The sequence below is a fragment of the Ranitomeya imitator genome, chromosome 1 (assembly GCF_032444005.1).
Source record: "Ranitomeya imitator isolate aRanImi1 chromosome 1, aRanImi1.pri, whole genome shotgun sequence".
Lineage (NCBI taxonomy): Eukaryota > Metazoa > Chordata > Amphibia > Anura > Dendrobatidae > Ranitomeya > Ranitomeya imitator.
The window spans coordinates 359,696,515-359,723,240 of record NC_091282.1 but is presented as its reverse complement, the minus strand read 5'-3'; the positions used below and the strand labels follow the sequence as shown (position 1 = coordinate 359,723,240).

The window sequence follows — 26,726 nt, the reverse complement described above, 5'->3', positions numbered from 1 at the left end:
TAGCGGAGCGGAGGGCACGGGTAGGGTGGTAGACTGAGACCAGAGAGGAGATGTAGGGTGGTGCTGAGCCATGGAGTGCTTTGTGGATGAGGGTAGTAGTTTTGTACTGGATTCTGGAGTGGATGGGTAGCCAGTGTAATGACTGGCACAAGGTAGAGGCATCGGTGTAACGGTTGGTGAGGAATATGATCCTGGCAGCAGCATTCAGGACAGATTGGAGCGGGGAGAGTTTGGTAAGAGGGAGGCCGATTAGTAGAGTTACAATAGTCCAGACGAGAATGAATAAGTGAAACAGTAAGAGTTTTTGCAGAGTTGAAAGTAAGAAAAGGGCAAATTCTAGAAATGTTTTTGAGATGCAGATAAGAAGAGCGAGCCAGTGATCGGATGTGGGGGGTGAATGAAAGCTCGGAATCAAGTATGACCCCAAGGCAGCGGGCATGTTGCTTGGTAGTAACGGTGGAACCACACACGGAGATGGCAATGTCAGGCAAAGGTAGGTTAGTAGAGGGAGAAAACATGAGGAGTTCAGTTTTTGACATGTTTAGTTTCAGATAGAGGGAGGACATGATGTTAGAGACAGCGGTAAGACAATCACTGGTGTTTTCTAAAAAGGTCGGCGTGATAACAGGAGAAGAGGTGTATAATTGGGTGTCGTCAGCATAGAGATGGTACTGGAAACCAAATCTACTGATTGTTTGTCCGATAGGGGCAGTATACAACGAGAAGAGGAGGGGGCCTAGGACTGATCCTTGAGGAACCCCAACAGTAAGGGGAAGGTGAGAGGAGGAGGAACCAGCAAAACATACAGTGAAGGATCGGTCAGAGAGATAGGAGGAGAACCAGGAGAGAACGGTGTCCTTGAGGCCGATGGAGCGGAGCATAGTGAGGAGGAGCTGATGATCCACAGTATCAAATGCTGCAGAGAGATCCAAGAGAATTAGCATGGAGTAGTGACCATTAGATTTAGCTGTTAGTAGGTCATTGGAGACTTTAGTGAGGGCAGTTTCAGTAGAGTGTAAAGAGCGGAAGCCAGATTGAAGAGGGTCGAGAAGAGAGTTATCTGAGAGATAGCGGGTAAGACGGGAGTGGACCAGGCGTTCGAGGAGTTTAGAGATGAAGGGAAGATTAGAGACAGGTCTATAATTAGCGGCATAGTTTTGATCGAGGGATGGCTTTTAAGTAATGGATGTATGATGGCATGCTTAAATGAGGAGGGAAAAATACCGGAAGTGAGAGAAAGGTTGAATATTTTTGTTAGGTGAGAGGTGACAGCCGGGGAAAGGGACTGGAGGTGATGTGACGGAATGGGGTCACTGATGCAAGTGGTCGGGCGAGAAGATGCAAGGAGCATGCTTACTTCTTCTTCTGTAACTGGTTCAAAGTCAGAGAGTGAACTAGATGCAGTGGGGGAGGGAGGACAGTGCATGGTATAAAGAGAATGGGAGATGATTTCCTGTCGAATGTGGTCATTTTTTTTCTTTGAAGTAATTGGCCAGATCGTCAGCACGGAGATCCGTGGTTAAGGCCTGCTCTCTTGGGTTGAGTAGGGACTGGAACGTGTCAAAGAGACGTTTAGGGTTATTGGACAGGGAGGTGATGAGGGTGTTGAAATAGGTTTGTTTGGAGAGGTGAAGGGCAGAATTGTATGTTTTTAGCATGAACTTATAATGGATGAAATCTTCGGGTAGATTAGATTTTCTCCACAGACGTTCTGCGCACCTGGAGCACCGCTGCAGGAAACGTGTTTGCAGCGTGTGCCACGGTTGTCGCCGTCTGTGCCGAGTTGTTCTATGTATAGGAGGTGCAGCTTCATCCAGGGCACTTTGCAGGGTTTCATTGTAATGCTTCAGTATTCTCCACAGGAGATGATCAGATCGCCTGAGTAACAGAAATACTCACTTGCAGTCTGGCTATGACAACCATAGAGGTCATGCCAACCAATCGGTGACCTGCATTTATGTGAAGGGGTCACCGATGGGCGGGATAAAGGATGCACGTTCGATAAGCGCGAGTTAAATGCTGCTGTCAGAAATTGACAGCGGCATTTAACTAGTCAACAGCCGCGGGTGGATTGCAATTCCATCTGCAGCTGTTGCAGGCACATGTCAGCTGTATAGATCAACTGACATGTTACCGGATAGGTGCGGGCTCAGCGCAGAAGCCCACACCAAACAAGGGGAGTCCGACGTGGGCTTATTACGCCCACGTTGGAAAGGAGTTAAGTAAAATTGCTCCCAAAGTTGTCCACATCCTTTAAAGCCGGGTTGATTAGGTACAAAAACAATTGAGTGGCCATTGTGGCTAGCACTTTATGTAATCTGATTCTATGATCTTGTATTATTTCTCTTCTTTCTCCCTGTCTTCCCAACCTATAAATTGCCAAAGGCAAAAGGAGGGGAGTAATGCGTGACTGCAGGAAGACTACATTCTGTAACCCAACTTTGGAACATGTTGTGTTATGTCCAAATCAGTAGTCCATTGCTATTATTCAGTTTCTGATGCTGCCAAAATTTGTCTGTTTTGCTGTATGCAATTATTAAAGCTGTTGAATATTGCACATATACCCTACACTGATCAGTCATAACATTAAAACCAATAATAAGAAGAAAGATTTCTAAATCTGGTGTTTGCATAGATAATGATCAATCAGAGTGCCCATGCTCTCCCCTGTCCACAGCTGGAAATGACTACACTGGCCATGTGAGTATCATAACTGGACCATGAGATGATGGAATAAGTTGGTCTTGTCTGATGAGTCCAGTTTTCTTTTCCGTCCTGCATATGGCTTAGTTCCCTGTACGCAGCTTACCTGGGGAAGAGGGAAAGCTGCGGCAGTGATACTCGGGGCTATGTTCTGCTGGAAACGCCTGGATGTATGTTAGAACACTGGTTACAAAATATACGGTAAATGGTTTTTTTTTTTTGTTTTTTTTAAACCGAGAAGAACCTTTTCTAGGTTGTTGTACAGGACAGCGTTTTTTAAATAGTTCCTGAAGACCAGGCTTCTAGGCAATGTTCTCTTTGTACTCCTAATGAAAATGTTCCTGCACCTCCAGGATTACATTTCATCCGGTTATTGCTTATGTAATTGGTAATCAGTGATTTATTCTCCTGCTATGAATTAAGCGGTGATTAGAGTCTACAGCTCCGTGTCTAGATTGGGATTTGAATTGTAAAATACCCTCATTATGCACCTTTTGTGTTTTTCATTATTTGGAAGAGCAGATAAATGACACTACAAAAATAGGAAAATCAATGCAAACACAGCACGGTAGTAATAGTCTGCGTCATCCAAGGTGTGCACAGTCCACAGAGAGAACTGTCATGCCATTTGTCTCTCTATGTAGAAATGTGAATATATGTGCCCCCATAACATCATGGCATCCTTAGTGATAATGTAACATGATTAATTAGCAGATTCACGTAGCCAGGAATGCATTAGTGGTGCTATACATGGCTGATGTTTGGCCTTGTTTCAGCAGATGTGCTGCCGCCGGGAGAAGAAAGGAATGTGAAGCGTTGTGCACCAGAAGAACACACTGTACCAGGTATGTAGTCACCTGCGGGGGGTACACAGTTGTGCGCCTAGGGGGTTATCATTCTCTAAGAGCACCTCGCTCTCCTATTTCCCAGCTTCCTGCTTGCCAGTGGGGCAGTGTGCACCTAAAGATTGACAGTTAGGCTATATTCACACTTAGCGGTTTTTACCGCGGAACCGCCGCGATTTTGATGCTGCGGGTCCGCAGCAGTTTCCATAGCGTTTACAGTAACATGTAAACCCTATGGAAACCGCAAACCGCTGTGCACATGCTGCGGGAAAAACCGCGCGGGAACGCAGCGGTTTACAACCCGCAGCATGTCACTACTTTGTGCAGAATCGCTGCGATTCTGCACCCATAGGAATACATTGAACCGCTTACTTCCCGCATGGGGCTGTGCCCACGTACTCGGGGTGGAGGAGAGGAGACTCTCCTCCAGGCCCTGGGAACCATATTTGGGGTTAAAAAATAAAAAATCTGGTTATACTCACCCTCTGATGTCCGGAGCTCCTGGGCGCTGCACGCGGCCGTCCGGTCAGAGTTGCTGTGCGACCAGGACCTGCGGTGACGTCGCGGTCACATGACCGTGACGTCACGAAGGGTCCTTCTCCCACAGCATCTTAGGAACCGGACCGCCGGGTGCAGCGCCCAGGAGATCCGGACATCAGAGGGTGAGTATAACCAATTTTTATTATTTTTAACATTACTATTGATGCTGCATATTGCTGCATATGCAGCATCAATAGTATAGGCGGAAACCCGCAGCGGAAAACGCGGAACAAACCGCGATAAATCCGCAGGGAGAACCGCAGTTGTTTTGCCCTGCAGATTTATCAAATCCGCTGCGGGAGAACCCGCAGGGACCCGACGCAAGGTGTGAACATAGCCTTAGGGCTAGTGGCATGCTTCCGCTGCTGTCCCAAACTCTCAGCTATTTTCTCTGCAGCATCATAGGAGTGCCAAAACAATGAAGCCTGTGATCCAGGCCATTTCAGAGTAGTGCTTGTCATGATACTTTAGCATCTATATTATTCAAAGTTTTTATCCTTTGTTGTTGCATATTGGGCCATATGCTTTTTCTGCTCTTGCATAAAATTATATTATTTCAGTATGCCCCATTTGTGATTGTGTTTATTTTATTCTTAGATCTATTAATTAAAATGTACTTTGTTCATGGGAAAACCCCTTTTATATGTGTTTCCATATGAAAAGGTTCATTGTTATATTTGATAAGGGAAATCTTCCTCAATTGTAGACATTTTTTTTGTATTTTTAATTTTGGCCCTCTGTGTATTTGTTTGACATCCCTGATAAATCAAAGAGCTTGCAAGAGTGATCTTGTTGCTTAGGTGATCGGCCACCTTTGTTAGACTTCAAGATTGGTTGTAACCTAGGCATTGAGCAATAAACTGTAGAAATAAAAATCACTTCCTTCCTGAAAACAGGATTTTTACTAAGGGATAAATAGCAAAGTTGTTTGTTTTTACAGGCACTTTGCAATTCTGCACTTTGACCAGATGAAAGTAATCGTTTAACCCCTTAATGACCGCCAATCCGTCTTTTAACTGACCTGACATATAAGAGAATAGCCTCCCCATACAGTTAATAACCTATAATCTGTCGGTTGTGCACTATAGCTGACAACTTGCTGTATCAGCCACGATCAGTGTTTGCACCGTCCAACTCTGTTTAACCCCTTAGATGATGCTGTAAATAGTGACTACATCATTATATGTGGTTAACAGAGTGTGGGGGCTTCCTCTTTATCCCAATTGTTGCCCTCAGATCATGATTGTGTGGGCCTGATGTTTGCCATGGCAATTCATGACCAAATAGCGGCCTTAAGGTACCGTCACACTGAACGATATCGCTAGCGATCCGTGACGTTGCAGCGTCCTGGCTAGCGATATCGTTGAGTTTGACAGGCAGCAGCGATCGGGATCCTGCTGTGCCATCGTTGGTCGGCGCAGAAAGTCCAGAACTTTATTTCGTCGCTGGACCTCCCGCAGACATCGCTGAATCGGCGTGTGTGACGCTGATTCAGCGATGTCTTCACTTGTAACCAGGGTAAACATCGGGTTACTAAGCGCAGGGCCGCGCTTAGTAACCCGATGTTTACCCTGGTTACCAGTGTAAATGTAAAAAAAACCAAACACTACATACTTACATTCCGGTGTCTGTCCTCCGGCGCTGTGCAGAGAAGCACAGCGCCGGAGAGGACAGACGCCGGAATGTAAGTATGTACTGTTTGTTTTTTTACGTTTACGCTGGTAACCAGGGTAAACATCGGGTTACTAAGCGCGACCCTGCGCTTAGTAACCCGATGTTTACCCTGGTTACCAGGGGACCGGCATCGTTGGTCGCTGGAGAGCTGTCTGTGTGACACCTCTCCAGCGACCACACAGCGACGCTGCAGCGATCGGAATCGTTGTCTAGATCGCTGCAGCGTCGCTTAATGTGACGGTACCTTTAGATTCTGACGGCTGGAGTAATCTGTTCAGAAGTTAGAGACATTTAGGTGGTAAAAATACACATTTTCACTTCTGTCATACCACTTTGCATTAATTCCTATAAAGCACCTGAAGGGTTAATAAACTACCTGACAGCCGTTTTCAATATGTCAGGAGGTGCTGTTTTTAAAATGGTATCACGTTTGGGGGTTTCCCAATATGAGACACCTAAAGTCACTTCAAACATGGATAGGTCCCTAAAAAAATAAATTTTGTAAATTTCCTTGAAAAAATGAAAAATCGCTGCTACATTTTTAAACCTCCTAAAATGCTAACAAAAAATAAAATAACATTTTACAAATGGTGCTGATGTAAGGCCGACATGAGGGAAATGTTATTTATTAATGGTTTGCTGTGGTATGACCATCTGGATTAAAGGGATAATCATTCAAATTTTGAAAATTGCTAATTTTTTTAACATTTTTCTCAAATTTTTGATATTTTTTATAAATAAACACAAAACATATTGACCTAAATTTACCATTATCATAAAGTATAATGTGTCATGAAAAAAACAATCTCAAAATCACTGGGATTTGTAGATGCATTGCAGAGTTATTACCACATAAAGTGACACTAGTAAGATTTCAAAACTTTGGCTCCGTCACTAAGGGGTTAAACCAACCATAGCAATACTGGAAATATTAAAATAATAAAAGCTTGCACACTCTTGAAAGCCTGCTGGGCAATTTTCCAAATTTCCATGCAAGTGAATAGAGTGTGCTGCACATAGTCTCTTCAGAGAGGAAGAGGATTGGAACTCTAGCGCCACCTATTGGAAGTAGCAATCCTAAAAGTCAGTGTCGACCCTTTAACGAGCCTTGTCACATGACTTGGGATAAAAGCTAAACCAGAATCTCAATTTACAGACACTGTGTTTCTGGGTACTGCCCTTCATCAGTGCAAAGTGTGAGATCTGGTTTGTGCTGTGCAATCGTCGTGGCTATCGCTCTGTTTCTAGTGATGTGATGGGTTCCAGTGGTAGATCTGTGATAAATATACCAGATGGGGCAAACAGTGCCTTGTAAAAGTATTTGGGAAGTGTATAGGAAATGATACATGGTTTTCTAAATACTTTAAAAATGACTTATCATTTTGATCTATAGCGTGCACACAATTTTGTAATGATACATTTGTTCATTTGACCAATTTTTCCAAACTTATAAGCTCATATTTTCAAAGAGGGTTGCAATGGTGAACTTTTTCTTGCTGCAGTTTTCTTTGTGAACCAGGCCTTAAAATTCAGTTTGGGGTTTGGAAACTTTCTGAGCAGAACAAACTATGGGATAAAACCAATTTAAGACTATGGTGAGCAAGTATAAAACCTTTTAAATATCTTTTAGCATCTGCACAACTCGCACATATATTCAGTGCCATGTTCAAGTCCATAATAGTGGCAGAAATTTTCTGCAACAAATAGCTGTCGCATGTGGAAAAATATCCCACATACATTGTGATGTGTATATTTCACGTGAATGATGCTTTCAGAATGAAATGGCATCCACGCTGATCTCTGTATACTATATCGACAGCCCTGAGATCTATCCACAGGCAGTACACAGAAAATGTACCCCAGAAATGTTTATTTACTCCACTACGATCCCCCTACAATAATGTGACCAAGTAGACAGTGAACTAAATATTTGTTTTCAGCTCAGGATGACCCACAACCCTTGACCAACCCTCGCGAACAAGAGGAGGCACAAAACCTGAATCAGCCTGGAGAAGATTATCCACCATCTAGTCTTTACTGTCCTCCCAGGAGCTGTAGCCCCTCTAGTCCACCTGTTGAAGATGAGCCACTAAGTAAAGGGCTTGAGCTCAATTCCATGGTTGAAGTAAATGATCCTCCAATATACGGCGTTATCCGGTGGATCGGACGTATACCAGACTGTCCAGAACTTATCGCAGGACTTGAAATGGTAAAGAAAAATGATGTAACTTCTTAATTGTGTGGTTGTAAAAAGAGATTAGATCTTTCATATAGATCATCCAAATGTCACCTCAAGGTGCCAAGAAGGCTGTTGTCATTATCTTACAATGCATGTGAGATGTTTAGATTAAATAGGAAGTCTACTGGAATATTACGGTTTGTGGAATATTGGAGAAAATCTGAACAAACACAATGAGAAAGTGTAATCTTCATGTGGACTTTGCTTTGATCGCGTTCAGTCTTGAGACTGTTTGGGTCAAGAGTGTTAGGGCCATGTAAAGCCGGCAATACACATGACAGGGATATTGGCCAAAAGAAGCTTGTCTGGGGCCCCTATACACATTAGACTATCAACCGAACCCGTCGCTATCGGTGGGTTCAGCTGACATTGGTCAAATGTGTATGAGAGCCTTTACCTCCCAATTTAAGGCATCACCTATTATCTACTGGACTGTGGATAAGACTCAGACTCATTCTCAGAGGAGGAATTTAGACCCCGATACACATTGATCAAATCCGAATGGCCAACAGTCACATCTATTTGGACCTCTCCAAACTCTTCCTCCAACAGATGATGTAGCTGGCAGTGACTATCTGATAGAGAACCCAGGAACAGGGCAGAACCGAATGCTCCTGTGTATGGAAGAGTCTGGAGAGATACAATAGCTGCTAGTCAAATGATCTCCCAAACCATTGTTCGGCTGACGGCTACCTATTGGTTATTGAGGGTGATTTTGGGCTGAGGTGATGTTCAACTTAATTATTTCTTTTGCTTATGTACAACTTACCCACAAATTATGGGTAGCTAATATTTATGGAAAACCATAATAATCAAATACTCTAGATCTGTGTTCCTCAACTCCAGTAATTAAGGCCCGCCAACAGATTATGTCTTTAGGATTTTCTTAATATTGCTCTGGTGACCTGGGCAATACTGTGGAAATTCTGAAAACCTGATCAGTAGTTGGTGGGCCTTGAGGACTGGAGTTGATGAGCACTTTTCTATGCGAGGCATTTCTAAAGCCCCAATTATTGACATATTAGCAGCATTCACTGTGAATTGTCCAGGCTGATCACCATAAAATATACATTCCTACATAATTTGACTGGTGGGTGTTGCAGTGATGGTGGGCCCCGAGAAATCATTTTATTAATCTCTTTTGTTATGATAAATTGTTTTTATGAGCCAACCCTTTTAAGTGCTGAAATTCAGTTGTTCACGAAGGAAAAAATCTTTTTATTTCAGAAAGTCCAGTGAATTATAACGAGGTCTGACAATAAACTAAGGCTCTTCTCACTCTGTTTGAGCCTTCTGTCAAAGGTACAACGATTAGGGCCAGCAAGGGCCAAAGGAGAACTTTTGATCCTTCCAACCCATTTGTTCTCAGATTGAAGCCCCAATGATATTCTTTCATTACCTACTATACAAAATATCAGAAATTTTGAATTTGTACACATTCTAATGCTTCATTAATAGATTTGTTAACTTTTTACATAACTATGACGGTATAAGCAGCAATGCTTCCAGGAACATCAAAACATTACATGTAACATACCGTAAATTCCCATAATTTTGCCTTGAGGATGAAGAACGTTCTACTGCGTACACAGATGGGACATTCCGCGGAAGCCGCTATTTTCAGTGTGGACCCAATAAGGCTTTGTTTGTGAAACTACGTAACTGCCGCCCTGATTCCCGCTTCTACTCTTTGCATGGACCAACCAATCGTATCCAAACGTGTGACTCTATTGGTAAGCGTTGTGCTGGGTTATAGTCTTCTACCAAAGAAGGGGTGGTGGGTGGAGTTTTGGCTGGTAGTTTAAATTCATTTATTCATCTTAGCATTTCGCGGCTACACCAGTAAATGTGTCGAAGAAAACACTCCACCGGTCATGGACAGGGAAGCAGTAGATCGTCTGACCGGTTGGAAGAAAGGAATACAAGGACACTGCAATTCCTGCTATTTAGACGCAACGCTTTTTTGGTAAGGAATGATGTTTCCATACATCGTGATCTTGTATTGCAGACCTTATCTCTTCATACCGTGCATGACATTCAGTCGCTGACTATAATTGTATAATGACATATGCTATAATATCCATGATTATGTTTAGATCTTTGATGACCTTAGTGCTGTACAACTACTATAGCTGGAATAGGTGTATATATATATATATTTTTTTTTTAAATAGATTTTTATTGAAAGCGAATATGAACAATACAATTTATGCATTTTCCAGTATATTACAAAATTTTACATTTTCCAAACCCCCAACAATCCCAACAAAACCCAAACCTCCCCCTCCCCTGACAGCTCATACCCAGTTATACTTTTGTTACCAGTATTGATGGCTCTTTGAGCCATTTGAATCACTTGTGTCCGCTTGTTCTTTAGCACTCTCTTCCTTTCAGAGGCCCTCATCCTCCCATTTCCCATACCTACTATCCCAGCTCGAGCCACGGAGACCACATTTTATCAAACGTTTCTATTTTCCCACGTCTTTTGTAGACCCCCTTTTCCAAATTGAGACCATGTTTAACATATTTCAGGAATTCACCCCTTGTAGGCGGCTCATCCTTGATCCAGTTCCTTGCTATTACCTTCCTTGCCATATATAATAGCCTAGCTATTGCTATCTTCCAGGTGTTATCCACTCTAATTTCCTCTACATGTCCCAGTATACACACTATCGGATCTCTCGGCATTCTGCATTTATACGCCCCTTCCACACGGCTCATTACCACCAACCAGAAAGCAACCAGTCTTGGACATGTCCACATCATGTGGTATATTCCTGCATTCTCAGTCTTACATCTCGGGCATTCAGAGTCCGCACGCAACCCCGCTCTGTGCAACACTTCCGGTGATTTATAGACTCTGTGCAAGATGTACAGCTGCGATAGTCTATACGGCTCGCTCAGTGACACTCGTGGAACCCACTCCAACACCGACTCCCAGGTTTCATCCTCCATTAGGCCTAAATCTCTTTCCCATTTCGCTCTCGCTTTGAGGCCGGCTTCACACTTGCGAGTTTTACGGACGTAAGAGCGCAGAAACTACGTCCGTAAAACTCGCAAAAAATACGGCACAATTATTCTCTATGCCTCTGCTCCTATCTGCCGTATTTTACTGATCAGTATTATACGGCTTTCTACGGCCGTACAAAATCGCAGCATGCTGCGTTTGTCACCGTACTGCGCAAGAAATACGCCAATGAAAGTCTATGGAAGCGTGAAAAATACGGATTACACACGGACAAGCAGTGTGACTTGCGAGAAATACGCAGCGCTGTTAGAGAGAAAAGCCGGCAATTCAGTGCGGTGTACAGTAAAATCACACTGACAGCTGACAGTCCAATAGGTAGAATAAATGTGTACACATAGAATAGGGGTATATATATATACAGTGGGGCAAAAAAGTATTTAGTCAGTCAGCAATAGTGCAAGTTCCACCACTTAAAAAGATGAGAGGCGTCTGTAATTTACATCATAGGTAGACCTCAACTATGGGAGACAAACTGAGAAAAAAAAATCCAGAAAATCACATTGTCTGTTTTTTTATCATTGTATTTGCATATTATGGTGGAAAATAAGTATTTGGTCAGAAACAAAATTTCATCTCAATACTTTGTAATATATCCTTTGTTGGCAATGACAGAGGTCAAACGTTTTCGGTAAGTCTTCACAAGGTTGCCACACACTGTTGTTGGTATGTTGGCCCATTCCTCCATGCAGATCTCCTCTAGAGCAGTGATGTTTTTGGCTTTTCGCTTGGCAACACGGACTGTCAACTCCTTCCAAAGGTTTTCTATAGGGTTGAGATCTGGAGACTGGCTAGGCCACTCCAGGACCTTGAAATGCTTCTTACGAAGCCACTCCTTCGTTGCCCTGGCAGTGTGCTTTGGATCATTGTCATGTTGAAGACCCAGCCATGTTTCATCTTCAATGCCCTTGCTGATGGAAGGAGGTTTGCACTCAAAATCTCACGATACATGGCCCCATTCATTCTTTCATGTACCCGGATCAGTCGTCCTGGCCCCTTTGCAGAGAAACAGCCCCAAAGCATGATGTTTCCACCACCATGCTTTACAGTAGGTATGGATGCAACTCAGTATTCTTTTTCCTCCAAACGCGACAAGTTGTGTTTCTACCAAACAGTTCCAGTTTGGTTTCATCAGACCATAGGACATTCTCCCAAAACTCCTCTGGATCATCCAAATGCTCTCTAGCAAACTTCAGACGGGCCCGGACATGTACTGGCTTAAGCAGTGGGACATGTCTGGCACTGCAGGATCTGAGTCCATGGTGGCGTAGTGTGTTACTTATGGTAGGCCTTGTTACATTGGTCCCAGCTCTCTGCAGTTCATTCACTAGGTCCCCCCGCGTGGTTCTGGGATTTTTGCTCACCGTTCTTGTGATCATTCTGACCCCACGGGGTGGGATTTTGCATGGAGCCCCAGATCGAGGGAGATTATCAGTGGTCTTGTATGTCTTCCATTTTCTAATTATTGCTCCCACTGTTGATTTCTTCACTCCAAGCTGGTTGGCTATTGCAGATTCAGTCTTCCCAGCCTGGTGCAGGGCTACAATTTTGTTTCTGGTGTCCTTTGACAGCTCTTTGGTCTTCACCATAGTGGAGTTTGGAATCAGACTGTTTTGAGGGTGTGCACAGGTGTCTTTTTATACTGATAACAAGTTTAAACAGGTGCCATTACTATAGGTAATGAGTGGAGGAAAGAGGAGACTCTTAAAGAAGAAGTTACAGGTCTGTGAGAGCCAGAAATCTTGATTGTTTGTTTCTGACCAAATACTTATTTTCCACCATAATATGCAAATAAAATGTTAAAAATACAGACAATGTGATTTTCTGGATTTTTTTTTTCTCAGTTTGTCTCCCATAGTTGAGGTCTACCTATGATGTAAATTACAGACGCCTCTCATCTTTTTAAGTGGTGGAACTTGAACTATTGCTGACTGACTAAATACTTTTTTGCCCCACTGTATATATATATATATGTCAGTGAGACACATATATGTATATATATTAATATTTATTCCAGCGCTATACAGCTTGAAAGCCGGTAATTCAATTACCGGCTTTTTCTTTCTCCTTCATAAACCCGACATGGTTTACACACAGTAAACCATGTCTTCTCTCCATTTTTTTTTGCAGATTCCACACTACTAATGTTAGTAGAGTGTATCTGCAAAATTTGGCCGTTCTAGCTCTTAAAATAAAGGGTTAAATGGCGGAAAAAATTGGCGTGGGCTCCCGGGCAATTTTCTCCGCCAGAGTAGTAAAGCCAGTGACTGAGGGCAGATATTAATAGCCTGGAGAGGGTCCATGGTTATTGGCCCCCCCCTGGCTAAAAATATCTGCCCCCAGCCACCCCAGAAAAGGCACATCTGGAAGATGCGCCTATTCTGGCACTTGGCCACTCTCTTTCCATTCCCGTGTAGCGGTGGGATATGGGGTAATGAAGGGTTAATGCCACCTTGCTATTGTAAGGTGACATTAAGCCTAATTAATAATGGAGAGGCGTCAATTATGACACCTATCCATTATTAATCCAATTGTAGTAAAGGGTTAAATAAAACACAAACACATTATTTAAAATTATTTTAATGAAATAAAAACAATGGTTGTTGGAGTATTTTATTCTACGCCCAATCCAGTCACTGAAGACCCTCGTTCTGTGAAAGAAAAAACATAATAAACCAACAATATACTTACCCTCCGCAGATCTGTAACATCCAACGATGTAAATCCTTCTGAAGGGGTTAAAACATTTTGCAGCAAGGAGCTTTGCTAATGCAATGCTACTCCTCGCTGCAAAACCCCGGGGAATGAGTCTAAATATAGATCAATGAGCTATAATTAGCTTCATTTGCGGTGAGGCGCCCTCTGCTGGATGTTCATAGATCGTGGGAACTTTCCTAGAAAGCCTGGGAGCTTTAATAATGGATAGGTGTCATAATTGACGCCTCTCCATTATTAATTAGGCTTAATGTCACCTTACAATAGCAAGGTGGCATTAACCCTTCATTACCCCATATCCCACCACTACACTATTAATATCTGCCCTCAGTCACTGGCTTTACTACTCTGGCGGAGAAAATTGCGCGGGAGCCCACGCCAATTTTTTCCGCCATTTAACCCTTTATTTTAAGAGCTAGAACGGCCAAATTTTGCAGATACACCCTACTGACATTAGTAGTGTGGAATCTGCAAAAAAAAATGGAGAGAAGACATGGTTTACTGTATGTAAACCATGTCTCAAATCATATCGGGTTTTAGGAAGGAGAAAGAAAAAGTCGGTAATTGAATTACCGGCTTTCAAGCTGTATAGCGCTGGAAAAAATAGATATATATATAATTTTTTTTTTTTTTTCTTTTTGGGACACATGGATCATTTCTATAGCGGTATGTTGGTTTTGCAAGCCTGCGAGAAAACCACGCAGTACGGATGCCATACGGATTACATACGGAGGATGCCATGCGCAAAAAACGCTGACACACCCTGCCTACGGAGGAGCTACGGACCACTATTTTCGGGACATTTCAGCGTATTACGGCCGTAATATATGGACCGTATTTTCATACGCTGAGTGTGAAGCCGGCCTTAGAGGGAAGTCTAGCAAATATGCATGTAGAAGGTCCTTATAAAGGGTGGTAATGACTCCCCTTGTGGACCCTTCCCCCACATACGTATTCCAGAACTATGTCCTCCTGGATCTCAATACCACCGCCCTTGTTTTGCGCTTTAAAGGCATGTTTCATCTGAGCATATTGATACTCCCCAGTCAGTCTCAATCCAAACTCCCCCTGCAGCTGCGAAAAGGACTTTAATCCTTGTTGTTGAATTATCTGAGCCACCAAGTGGATTCCTTTGGCCTGCCACTCCGCCAGCACTCCAAGAGCCGCAAACTCAACCAAATTATTATTAAGCCATATCGGTGTAAATTTAGTCAGCCCCGTAACCCCCCGAATCTGTCGCAGTCTGGTCCATAATTTATGTATCAAAAACATAGTTGGGTATAATTTCCCCAATACTCCCAAGGAGCCATCCTCCAGACACTGCGCCACCGGTCTTCGGTTTGTCACCCTCGCCATCAAGTGTTGTACCGCACTGGTAGACGCCCCCCGCGCCCAGCCCTTCAAATGCTGGCTCTGGGCTGCAAGAAAATATAACTCAGGATTGGGTAAAGCCAATCCTCCATCTTCCTTGGGTCGCTGAAGCGTCTCCAGGCGAATACGTGGGTACCGCCTCCCCCATATCAGGCTTCTAAAAAGAGCATTAATCTGCCGGAATTTCCCACGTGGAATCCAAACTGGCGCATTATGTAGGACGTAAAGTAATTTGGGCATCAGAACCATTTTAATGAGATTAACCCTACCCACCACCGATAGGTGTAATTTATTCCACGCATCCACTTTTGCTTTAAGGGCGCCCATGAGAGGAGTCAAATTCTTATACAAAAACTCTAACTGGCATCGAGATCCATATTCCCAGGTATTTGAAAAGGGATGCCACCTTAAGCCGCCCCTCTCCCAATGGCTCACTTCTGCTCTCCTCCACCCCATCCACCTCGAAGAGGACCGATTTATCCCAATTTATCTTCAATCCCGACAAGGCTCCAAATTTCCCAATGATCTCGATAGCCCCATTCAAGGCTTCATCCGGGTCCGCCAGGAACAGTAAGATGTCATCTGCATATAACACGATCTTCTCCTCAACACTCCCATATCTGAACCCAGGAACCTCATCCGATTGTCGGATCTTAGCGGCCAGTGGCTCCACAGCTAAGGCAAACAGAAGGGGCGGAATAGGTGTATATTGAAATGTATGAGCATTGTGTCCTGTCCACAACATTTCCCTTCTAGTGCACCCTAGATCAGAATCCATACTCACAGAATGACTGTTCAAACCAAGCACAGGCACTCAGTGTACCTCTGGCATAGCAAAACAGTTTAGTGCACCTTCCCTCTTCCTTGGTCTCCATCTATATCTGCTCCCCTCTGGCTCCTGTAAAGTCACGGCGGTCCTTCAAGCCATAATGGGTTAAGATAGATGGAAAACAAATAGGTGGGAAGGTGCAGTGAATTGCTCAGCCAGCGCCATGGGTGCACAGAACGACTGTGCTTACAACAAATAATAGATTTTAGATAATCGCTAAGGCCTTTATCAATAATTCAGGTTTAGACAAACTATAAATTGCTTTTACATTACGTGGTGACTTTGCAGTATTACATTTTCATACACTGCTGTTACATTTTCCTAAATAGAGTGACTGGGTATATTTATCCTATGTGCTATTCTAGTAGAAATGAATTTATCAGTTCATAGAAATGTTCACGCACAGATGATAAACGAACATAACCAGGGAAATGGACAATTACCAAAATGATTCTTATGATTAGGCTGGAACTACACGTTGAGTCAACAATTTGCACAACCCAAATTTGCTGTGGCCCAACTATTTTTAAGCTTTTATTTTTTCTTTCTCTATAAAAAATGTTCCAAATTTTAGACCAGTTGCATGTGGCTTGCCGTGAAGCCTATGGCAAGTGACAGAAAATCCAAAACATTTGGAAACATTCAACACCAGACGAAATCATGAGTTGCCATGTTGTAATGCGACACTGATTTCTGCGTCATCTGACAAACGTCACCTTGTAGCAATATAGCCTAATACTTCTGTACTTCTTGTTAGGACCCATTCACACGTTAGTTTTGTGTTGTTGTGTTTTTTTCACAATTTAAAAAAAAGACATCTCTTCTGTAATTGTGTATAACCTAATGATTTTATATTTAGACTTTTAAGATGATGCATTTAAGATCCCTTTACCGTACTGAATAACTAGTGATGGATTGTGTTTCAGTATGTTTGCATGTTCTTCTGCTCTGGACACCATACTACTTCGTCCCCCAGACAAGAATGACAACGATTCCTACACCGAAACACGAGATTTGCTGCGCACGCAAATTGTCAACCCTCTACGCAAGTGAGTACACTTCATCCGCCACTTTTTTTTTTTCTACAGTTCTTAAATGCTTATACCAAAATTGAAAATGTTCTGGTATGAGTTTCAAGCATTTTAGAGGTTTTTTTTTTTTTCGACTTTCAAATGGGTTTTCAAGAGTTTCGTTAGCAAAAATGTTCTTGATAGTTGTAAATGTTACTACTTCTATTTGCATTTTTGTGTTAAGTCATGTAGAAAAGGCTGTGGGAAATTAAGCCCGACAACACCCTATACCCTGGGCATGCTGCTTTTTGAAAATGCCACAAATATAAATGCTGTGTTTGAATACTTAAATAATAATGTAAAACCTGGTTTCAGCGTGTTTTTTTTCTCTTAAAAACATTACTGAAAAGGTCAGAAATATGAACATGGGAGGGGAGACTGCCTGCTAAATCCTGAGTGTGATCCAGCTTGAAGGAAATCCGTAAGCAGATTTTTATTGCTATGTAATTGAGAGCAGCATTATGTAGGGGCAAAGACTGATTCTACCAATCTATCACTTAGCAAGAGTTATAGGGATAACTTTATTAGCACCTACTTCAATATAGACTATTTTACTTTTCATTTAAAGCGATTCTGTCATCAGGTTTTTTGCTATCTAATCTTAGAGAAGCATGATGTAGGGGCAGAGACCCTGATTCCTTGGATGTGAGACTTACTGAGCTGTTTGCTGCAGTTTTGATAAAATCACTGTTTGGCAGCAGATCAATCTACCAGTTCTCTGAATGATGAGCACTGACTAACACCACTGGATTATCACCCTTCTTCCAACATTGTGCATAGGCAGAAAGCTGCTGATCAGTATTGGGGGCGAGTTATACAGAGCTCATGAATACAATATAGTCTGGGTCAGAGCAGCGGCCAGCAAGTAGAGGTGAGTATTGGCCCATAAAATACTCCATATATATGGGCCCCATATACCGCTCCATATAATGCTCCAAACATAAAAATTATGCCCATTCTGTTTGGTGCAATATATCGGGCCCGTCATATGCTGGAGCATTATATGGTGCCCATCATATACTGTATGGAGCATCATATGGGGCCCATTCTGTATGGAGTAATATATGGGGCCCATCATATCCTGTATGGAGCATTATATGGGGCTCATTGTTCTGTATAGAGCCATATATGGCTCCATTATTCTGTATGGAGCACTATGTGGTGCCCATAATACTGTATGGAGGACTAAACTGTCCGGTTTCTGAACTATTGATATCACTCATAGTGTAAGAAGTAAGTGAAATCTGTGGCATTGTACTATACCTCTATTTTTCTGCTGTATCTGTGCATATTGAATTGTGGTATGTGTTAAAGGGGCCCACGAAGAATCTTTTGCCCGGGGCTCACAAAAACCTGGAGCCGACCTTGTTTATATTACGGTAATTAATTTTCATTGCTTTAATCTTAGAGCTAAAACTTTTTTGTTTCTCTGCTGATGGAGCTGTATGGCGGCTTGTTTGTTGCTGGATAAGATGACTTTTCAGCTATACCATTGTTATTTACGTTTTATCTTTTTGATTGCGTTTTATTCCGCATTTTGTTCGGCGGTATGATAAAGAATCGTTTTGCCTTTTTTTTTTTTTTTTTTTTTTTACGGTGTTCACTGAAGGGGTTATCTAGTGGAACAGTTTTATAGGTGGGGTCATTCTGGATGCGGCGATGTCAAATATGTGTACTTTTTTGTTTATAGCTTTGGGGTTTTTTTTTCATAAAAATATCCATTTATATGTACAATATATTTGTATTTTTTATTTTTGTTACGATTTTTTTTTTTTTTTTTGTGTGTGTTAAAACTCTGATAGCTTCTGATTGCTTATAAAGCTCTGAGCATGGTATAACAAGTTTTCTAGCTCCAGATTGTGACACCACTCTCTCTTGGTGCATTCTTGGAACTCCTGGATAGCAGGCACAGGGGGACTGCTGCAGTCCTGACAGGGGGGAGAAGACTGGCCTGAAAGGAGCTTGCAATTGCCTGAAAATCAGAGGAAGAAGGGCAAGCAGGAGGGCGAGAGCGAAGAAGCAAGACCCACTAACTAATGCCAAAAGGTTAGCGGACCAAAAGATATATATGATGAGGAGAGTGTCAGTCTGCAGAGCTGCTCACGAGCTACTACTCAAGATGCAGGACCTGTTTGGTTCCAGGCTGTAGAGGGAGCTCCAGGACAGTTGCAGGAGTAAATGCAGAACTTCCTGCAGAGAAAAGCCACCTAGCGGGTTCCGATGCCGGCAAAAGGTGACCGCAGGGAGGAAGAGGAGGGCCCGCAGTGTGAAAAGCGCCACTGGAGGAAAGTGGAGCGTGTGCAGAAGAAATTGCCCGATGAGGCCAGAAAAAGGGGGGCACCTAACTGTGGGCACTCAGGGAAGAGGTGGAGCTAACAGTAGGAGCTTCGAGAAGAGGTGGAGTTAACCAGCAGAGTTTTGGGGCGGAGCTAATAAGATGAGGGGCCGTGTCTGTAACTGACAAGAAAAAAGCCTGCCCGATGATGCTGGGAAGAGGGGTTGAGCTAGCTGCCGAGACTAGGCCGTGCTGAAGCCAGGGATTAAAGTGGAAAACGCTCACCGATGAAGCAAGGAAGGGTGGCACGGAGGCCCCAAAGTTAACGGTACCGTAACCCTGCGCCCCGTTCCCTGCTGCGCTGCTCGTCCCCAGTGCCTGCCCTAAATAAAATAAGGGAAAGCTGTCCTCTATCTTCATTTTTTCCTTCTTATTTATTCATCCTTACCTGACCCTTCTCCTCAATTCCTCTGGACAGGAAACTGAGAGGGAGAGAAAAAAAGACATCTACCTCTCCATAGAAGACCATCGATAGACATCCAAGCCTCTTAAATTGAGGGTTGTCCATGCCTCCTGAAACGGACAGGCCCTGGTGACGTGTGGGTAAGAGACAGGGGTCAGGACCACAGTTCGGAGTCACCTAAACACTCTTCTGAGTTAGGGGTTGGGTTCCTGCCGGCTAGACATATGAGGATACGGGGTGGCCGTATACGCCGTACTCAGTCTGTACGTGGGAGTACAGTGTGTCTGCTCCCACTGTAACCCTCCGGAGGTAAAGTAGAAGACCCATCTGAAAAAGAAGAGATGTTACTGGAAAACGCTGAAAACCGAGGTAGATATGGGTCTAGTGAAATACCAGTGTCCACCTCCTACTGACAGTCACTAAGCTAAACTGAATATCCTAGTGCCGGTCGGTGGGGTGTACACTGCAGAGGAGGAGCTAACTTTTTTTGTGCATAGTGTCAGCCTCCTAGTGGCAGAAGTATACACCCATGGTTCCTGTATCCCCCAATGAAGCGATAGAGAAACGCCGGGTGGCCGACAAGGATCCCTCCTTTACAATGGGAGAATTAACAATTGTAAAAGAAATATAGGCTTGGAATAGAAGAATTTGTTTTATTAAATGTAGAATTATTAGAAACGTAAATAGAAGTAAATATATTGTGTATTATTGGTGGATATAAAGTTGATATTATTGTATTTTCTTTTGTAATAGGTAATAGTATGTTTATAACTGTTTAAACAGATATGTTTATTGTTTTTTGAGAAAATAACTATACAGCATTTCCTCCTGTTTTTATCCTAGATTTGGATATACTCATTCCTTTACCCTTCTAACCCCCGCTCCTTGCCCTTCCCCTGCCTATCTCCCATTACAATAAATATGTCTTAAGTAAAATATTGAATAGAAGATATACTTAAAAGATAAGAAATGATATGCACATGTGCAGCTTATTGTTGTTAGAGAATTTTTTTTTTCTTTTTAAATAATTCAAAATCTATTGAAACGGGAAAAAATTGAAACACTTTCAAATCCTTAATAATAATAATAATAATAATAATAATAATTTATTCAGTCGCCATGACAGCACAACGAGAGAGGGGATCCGCCCTTCAGGGACAGGAAACCTACAGACATAAAAAGGGCGGTACCTCTCTCCCACGTCAGTTTGGTTTCCTGTCCCTGACAGCGGAACCTCTTCAGACAGGCCCTGGGAAGAGGGTCGAAGCTAAGAAGATATCCCCACTCCTGGCAGACCGGTGCAGGTAGCGGGGGTCCCCTACCTCGGCCTGTTCAGGAGGCAGGAAGCACCACACGGCAGGGGGACTGCTCGGTGTAGGTGGCAGCAGGAGGAAGCAGCCTCTGACATATAGGCTAGCTTCTGTGGCGTCCGCAGCGCAAGGTACCTGTGGAGTATGTGCTTGGCTGCTAGGGTCCCGGGAGTCAGTCTGTGCCGGGCGGGGTTGCGGCGTTGGTCCGGTGAGGTGTCTGCTGGCGTCCTGGTCCGCGTGTCGGCTTGGCGCCGCCGCCGCGTCCGGAGGGGGCGTGTCCGGATGACGCGGCGAGCGGCGCGGCCGGATGACGCGGCTGGGCATGCGCAGTAGCGTCATCTCCGGCTAATGGCGGCGCCCAGCTGCGGGGACAGTCGGGGCTTCGGGGAGGGGTAGCGCAGCGCAGTGGCGGACGGTCGATTACCACCTGGGATTCCCTGCTGGCCCCCATCCGGGGGCGGTACCTTGGGGGCATTATATAATGCTGCAAGCTGGGATGGTCAGTGTTCCTTGCCCATTCCATAATGGAGTCGCCAGAAGGGACTATCGACAGGCAGCAGCAGGAGCCACAGCAGCAACACCAGCAGTCAGATAAGCCTCGAAGAAGCTCCCAGCGTCGGTCTAGTGGCAGTAGCCGCGCTGGTGGAGCTAAGGAGGCTCGGATTTCTATACCAAAGTCCTCAAGCCGTAAGGATTTGCCGGCTACGAAGGACCCCCCATCTACGGTACCACTCATTACTGGACGGGGTAAGTGATCTTCGTGAAAGTCCACTTAGTGATGATTGTATTCCCCTTGTTTTTTTCCTCTATCAGGGGAGGAAAAGTTTGTCCAAAGCCAAACATAGGCAGTGTGCCGAATGTGCAGAGCCGCTTCCGGATGGGCATTTGAAAAAGTTGTGTAAAATATGTATCCAACGCCTGCTGGAGGAGGAGGCGCCTGATCTGACCTCTACAATAAGAGAGATGGTTAGACAGGAAATTAAAGGTTCCGTGAGATCCAAGTCTCGGGGAACGGAAGTTAAAAGATCATCCCCTTTATCTGATGTAAATTCGGACTCGGGTGAACTGAGCTCAGGGTCTCTTCCGTCTACTTCCTCCTCTGAGGATCTGGAGTCTAGTCGAGCCTGTTTGTCCCTAGATAGGGTTAACCATCTAGTTAAAGCAGTTAACAGCACAATGGGGATAGAAGATACCCAGTCGGAATGTTCCATTCAGGATGTTATGTTCAAAGGTATTGAGCGGAAATCCCGAAGAGCCTTTCCAGTGATTGACAAAATCAAATCGCTAATCTCAAAGGAATGGAAGAAACCAGAAAGAAAGGGGTCGCTTCCGCCAGCCTTTAAAAGAAGGTATCCCTTTGAGGAGGCGGCTTCATCCTCATGGGATAAAGTTCCGAAGCTGGATGCGGCAGTCGCCAAGGCATGCAAAAAAAATCTCTCCCCTTTGACGACTTGGGGAACTTGAAGGACCCATTAGATAGGAAAGCCGACATCTTCCTTAAAGGAGCTTGGGAGACTTCGGCGGGGTCCTTGAGGCCAGCTATAGCAGCCACCTGTACCGCTCGGTCCTTGATGGTATGGTTAGGTCACCTCGAAGATCAGCTCAGGGATAAAGTCCCTAGGACGGAAATATTGTCCTCTATGACTCCAGGATGCCGCAGCTTTCCTTTCGGACGCATCAGCAGACTCGGTCAGGTTGGCCGCCAGGTCCTCGGCGTTATCCAACGCAGCCCGGAGAGCGCTATGGATAAAATGCTGGCCAGGGGGCTTACAAGCCAGAACAAAATTATGTAGCATTCCCTGTGAAGGAGCTCATTTATTCGGACCGGTCCTAGACGAGCTATTGGAAAAAGCAGGGGATAATAAAAAACGCTTTCCCTTCCTAGGAAGACCCTTCTACAGACGGGACTATAATAGAGGATGGTCTAACCGCAGAAGGCCATATAGAGACTCTAACAGAGAATCTACTAGATACGACAGCAGCAGAAGGAGGGGTAGAGGATTTATGTTTAATCCTTCACGAGATGTTAAGAAACCGCAATGACTAGCGGACCAGGTGGGGGGGTAGGCTTTCGGCCTTCTACCCAGCCTGGGTGCGGATTACAAACAATCCATGGATTCTAAGCATTGTAGCGGAAGGCCTAACCTTTGACTTCCACCATACTCCTCGGGACAAATTTATGTTGACACCTGTTCGTTCCTCCTCTACAGAGCAGTTGGCGCTGGAGTCTGAGGTCCGGGAACTCCAACGGAAGAAAGTTCTAATCAAAGTCCCTACAGGCGAGGAAGGTAGGGGGTTTTATTCCCCTCTGTTCCTGGTCAAAAAACCTGATGGTTCATATCGCACCATTATCAATTTGAAAGGCCTGAACAATTTTTTGTTGATACCCTCCTTCAAAATAGAGTCGGTCAAGACAGCAATAAAATTACTCTGTAACCATTGTTATATGGTTGTCTTAGATCTCAAAGACGCCTATTACCATGTACCAATACATATAGATCATCAGAGGTTTCTTAGGGTGGCGGTTTCACTAGCTGGCACGATAGAACATTTTCAATATCAGGCATTTCCCTTCGGAGTCGCAATTGCACCCCGGGTGTTCACAAAAATCATGGTGGAGGTTATGGCGCACTTGCATGAACAGGATATATTGATAGTCCCTTACCTGGATGATTTGCTAATTGTGGGTCATTCTGAGTCGCATTGCAAAGACCAACTACAAAAGGTCATGAATGCGTTACACAAATTGGGCTGGATAGTCAATATCAAAAAGTCGCGCCTTCAGCCCCTAAAAGTACAAGAGTTCCTGGGATATGTTATAGACTCTAGTCAGCAGGAATGTCGCCTGCCGGACGCAAAAGTTGCTAAGGTTAAGCAGTTGGTCACCAGGGCAATAAATAATCCCTTAGTATCGGTCAGAAGTGCGATGTCGATCTTGGGTTCTCTTACGTCCTGTATCCCGGCGGTTCTCTGGGCACAGTTCCACACAAGGACTCTACAGTGGGACGTGTTACACAATTCCCGTCGTCTAAGAGCTCACCTTGACAGTAAATTCACACTTTCTACGGAGACTACACATTCTCTTGGTTGGTGGACTCACACTTCGAATCTACGCAGGGGGGTCCCTTGGATAAATCATATATCTAGAGTATTGACTACGGACGCTAGCCCCAAGGGGTGGGGGGCTCACTTAGGGGAGGATTGGGTTCAGGGACTATGGTCTCAGTCTGAACAGGACTCTTCCTCCAACTTGAAAGAGCTGTTGGCGGTAAAACATGCCTTAAATAAATTCCTTGTACCCCTACAGGGTCGACACGTCAGGCTATTGTCAGACAATCGGGTAACTGTGGCCTACATTAATCGTCAAGGTGGCACGCGATCCAGTTCATTGATGGAGGTCGCAAATCATATCTTTTAGGTGGCCGAAGTACATCTTCTCTCCCTGACGGCGCTTCATATAAAAGGAAGTATCAATACCAAAGCCGACTATCTAAGCCGCAACATGCTCAGACAGGGAGAGTGGTCGTTAAATCCAGCCATTTTCAACCAGATCATTCAGTTATGGGGTTGTCCGGAGATAGACCTTTTTGCCAGCAGGGGGAACAAAAAATTACATCAATTCTTCTCCCTAAATCCAAAAGACAACCCATACGCTGTGGATGCTCTGCTGATATCTTGGCGCTTCAGGCTCGCATATGCTTTTCCCCCTCTAAATCTGATTCCTTTAGTTCTAAGGAAGATTCGGGAGGACAGGGCCCAGGTAATCTTGATAGCCCCTTTTTGGCCCAAGAGGGCTTGGTTTCCTTGGCTGAGGAAGATGTCTGTCTGCCAACCATGGATTCTTCCAGAGCTACCAGATCTGATCTCCCAGGGGCCAATCCTCCATCCTCAAGTAGCCAACTTACACCTAACGGCATGGAACTTGAAAGGTCCTTACTGAGGGGAAAAGGATTCTCTCAGAATCTGGTGAATACACTCCTTAAAAGTAGGAAACCCTCTACAACGAGCATTTATGTTAGAGTGTGGAGAAAATTTTTATCATATTCAGGGGCTCAAATTGACCAAAAACCATGTATAAACCAGATTCTCGAATTTTTACAAAAAGGCCTAGAAATGGGCTTAGCCACAAGTACTCTTAGAGTTCAGGTGTCAGCGCTAGGAGCATTATATAATCTTAATTTAGCCAGTAATCACTGGATTTCTAGATTTTTTAAAGCAGTCACGAGGTCTAGACCAATTATTAAACAAAGGTTAGTCCCATGGGACCTAAATTTGGTACTCTCAGCCCTAACGCAAGCCCCATTCGAGCCCATTGATACCATCCCTGTAAAGATCCTTTCAATCAAAACAGCCCTGTTGGTTGCTCTCACATCTGCTAGAAGGGTTAGTGATCTGCAGGCACTCTCCAGACATCCACCATACATGCAGGTTAGGGAGGATAGGGTAATATTGAAACCCGATCCCCTATATCTTTCTAAAGTTGCGTCAAAATTTCACAGGGTACAGGAGGTAGTCCTACCCTCTTTTTGCTCCATCCCTGCTAACGTTAAAGAACGTAAATTTCATTGCTTAGATGTGAGAAGATGCCTCCTTAGATATATTGCAGTTTCAGATGCCTGGAAAAAAGATAACTCTTTATTTGTAGCCTATCAAGGGGTGAGGAAGGGTCTTAGAGTATCTAAAAACACTCTAGCCAGATGGATTAGGGAGGCGATCTCTCTCGCTTATACCACAGGTGGCAATGAAGTTCCAGATGGTATAAAGGCACACTCCACGCGGGCCGTAGCATCTTCCTGGGCGGAGAGATCAGAGGTATCAATCGAAGACATATGTAAGGCGGCCACATGGTCTTCTCCTTCTACCTTTCTTAGACACTACAGATTAGATCTGGGTAGTTCCTCAGACCTTACGTTTGGGAGAAGAGTGCTGGAAGCTATTATCCCCCCCTAAATCTTTCGTCTCTGAAAGTCTCTCGTTGTGCTGTCATGGCGACTGAATAAATACGTACACTACTCACCTGGTAGCAGTGTTTTTTCAGGAGCCATGACAGCACCCTTAGATTCCCTACCCTATATTTTTCGATGTTTCAACTCCCTGTTGGTTTTGCGTTAAATTCCATGTTCACTGGCATAATAAAATGTATTTATGAATATGCTGCATCTGTGTTACTAACCAAGGTGGTCCTCTCATGCTCTGGAAACAACTGACGTGGGAGAGAGGTACCGCCCTTTTTATGTCTGTAGGTTTCCTGTCCCTGAAGGGCGGATCCCCTCTCTCGTTGTGCTGTCATGGCTCCTGAAAAAACACTGCTACCAGGTGAGTAGCGTACGTATTTTATTTATATAGCGCCAACATATTCCGCAGCGCTTTACAAATTATAGAGGGGACTTGTACAGACAATAGACATTACAGCATAACAGAAATACAGTTCAAAACAGATACCAGGAGGAATGAGGGCCCTGCTCGCAAGCTTACAAACTATGAGGAAAAGGGGAGACACGAGAGGTGGATGGGAATCCTTAACATATCTTGATCTTGTAACCTCCATAATTCCACAACTTGTCCTCCTTGGTGTTTCAACTTAAGTGTGAAGAAGCTTCTGTGCCAATGTTCGTTTTCTTTTATATTTTACTTCATACATAAACGGAAAAAAATAAAATTGTGTCT

The 26,726-nt window shown here is 44.0% G+C and overlaps 1 protein-coding gene across 1 annotated transcript in view; it reads left to right on the top strand.

Annotated features, from left to right (window-relative positions):
- Positions 1 to 26,726, top strand: part of LOC138672696 (ubiquitin carboxyl-terminal hydrolase CYLD-like) — a 60,442-nt gene that overhangs the window by 5,767 nt on the left and 27,949 nt on the right. Inside the window, exons 4-8 of the mRNA XM_069760926.1 lie at positions 3,483 to 3,548; positions 7,703 to 7,971; positions 9,566 to 9,734; positions 9,826 to 9,967; positions 16,868 to 16,990. Coding sequence (XP_069617027.1) covers positions 3,483 to 3,548; positions 7,703 to 7,971; positions 9,566 to 9,734; positions 9,826 to 9,967; positions 16,868 to 16,990 — 769 coding nt within the window. The remainder of the gene's footprint in view (positions 1 to 3,482; positions 3,549 to 7,702; positions 7,972 to 9,565; positions 9,735 to 9,825; positions 9,968 to 16,867; positions 16,991 to 26,726) is intronic.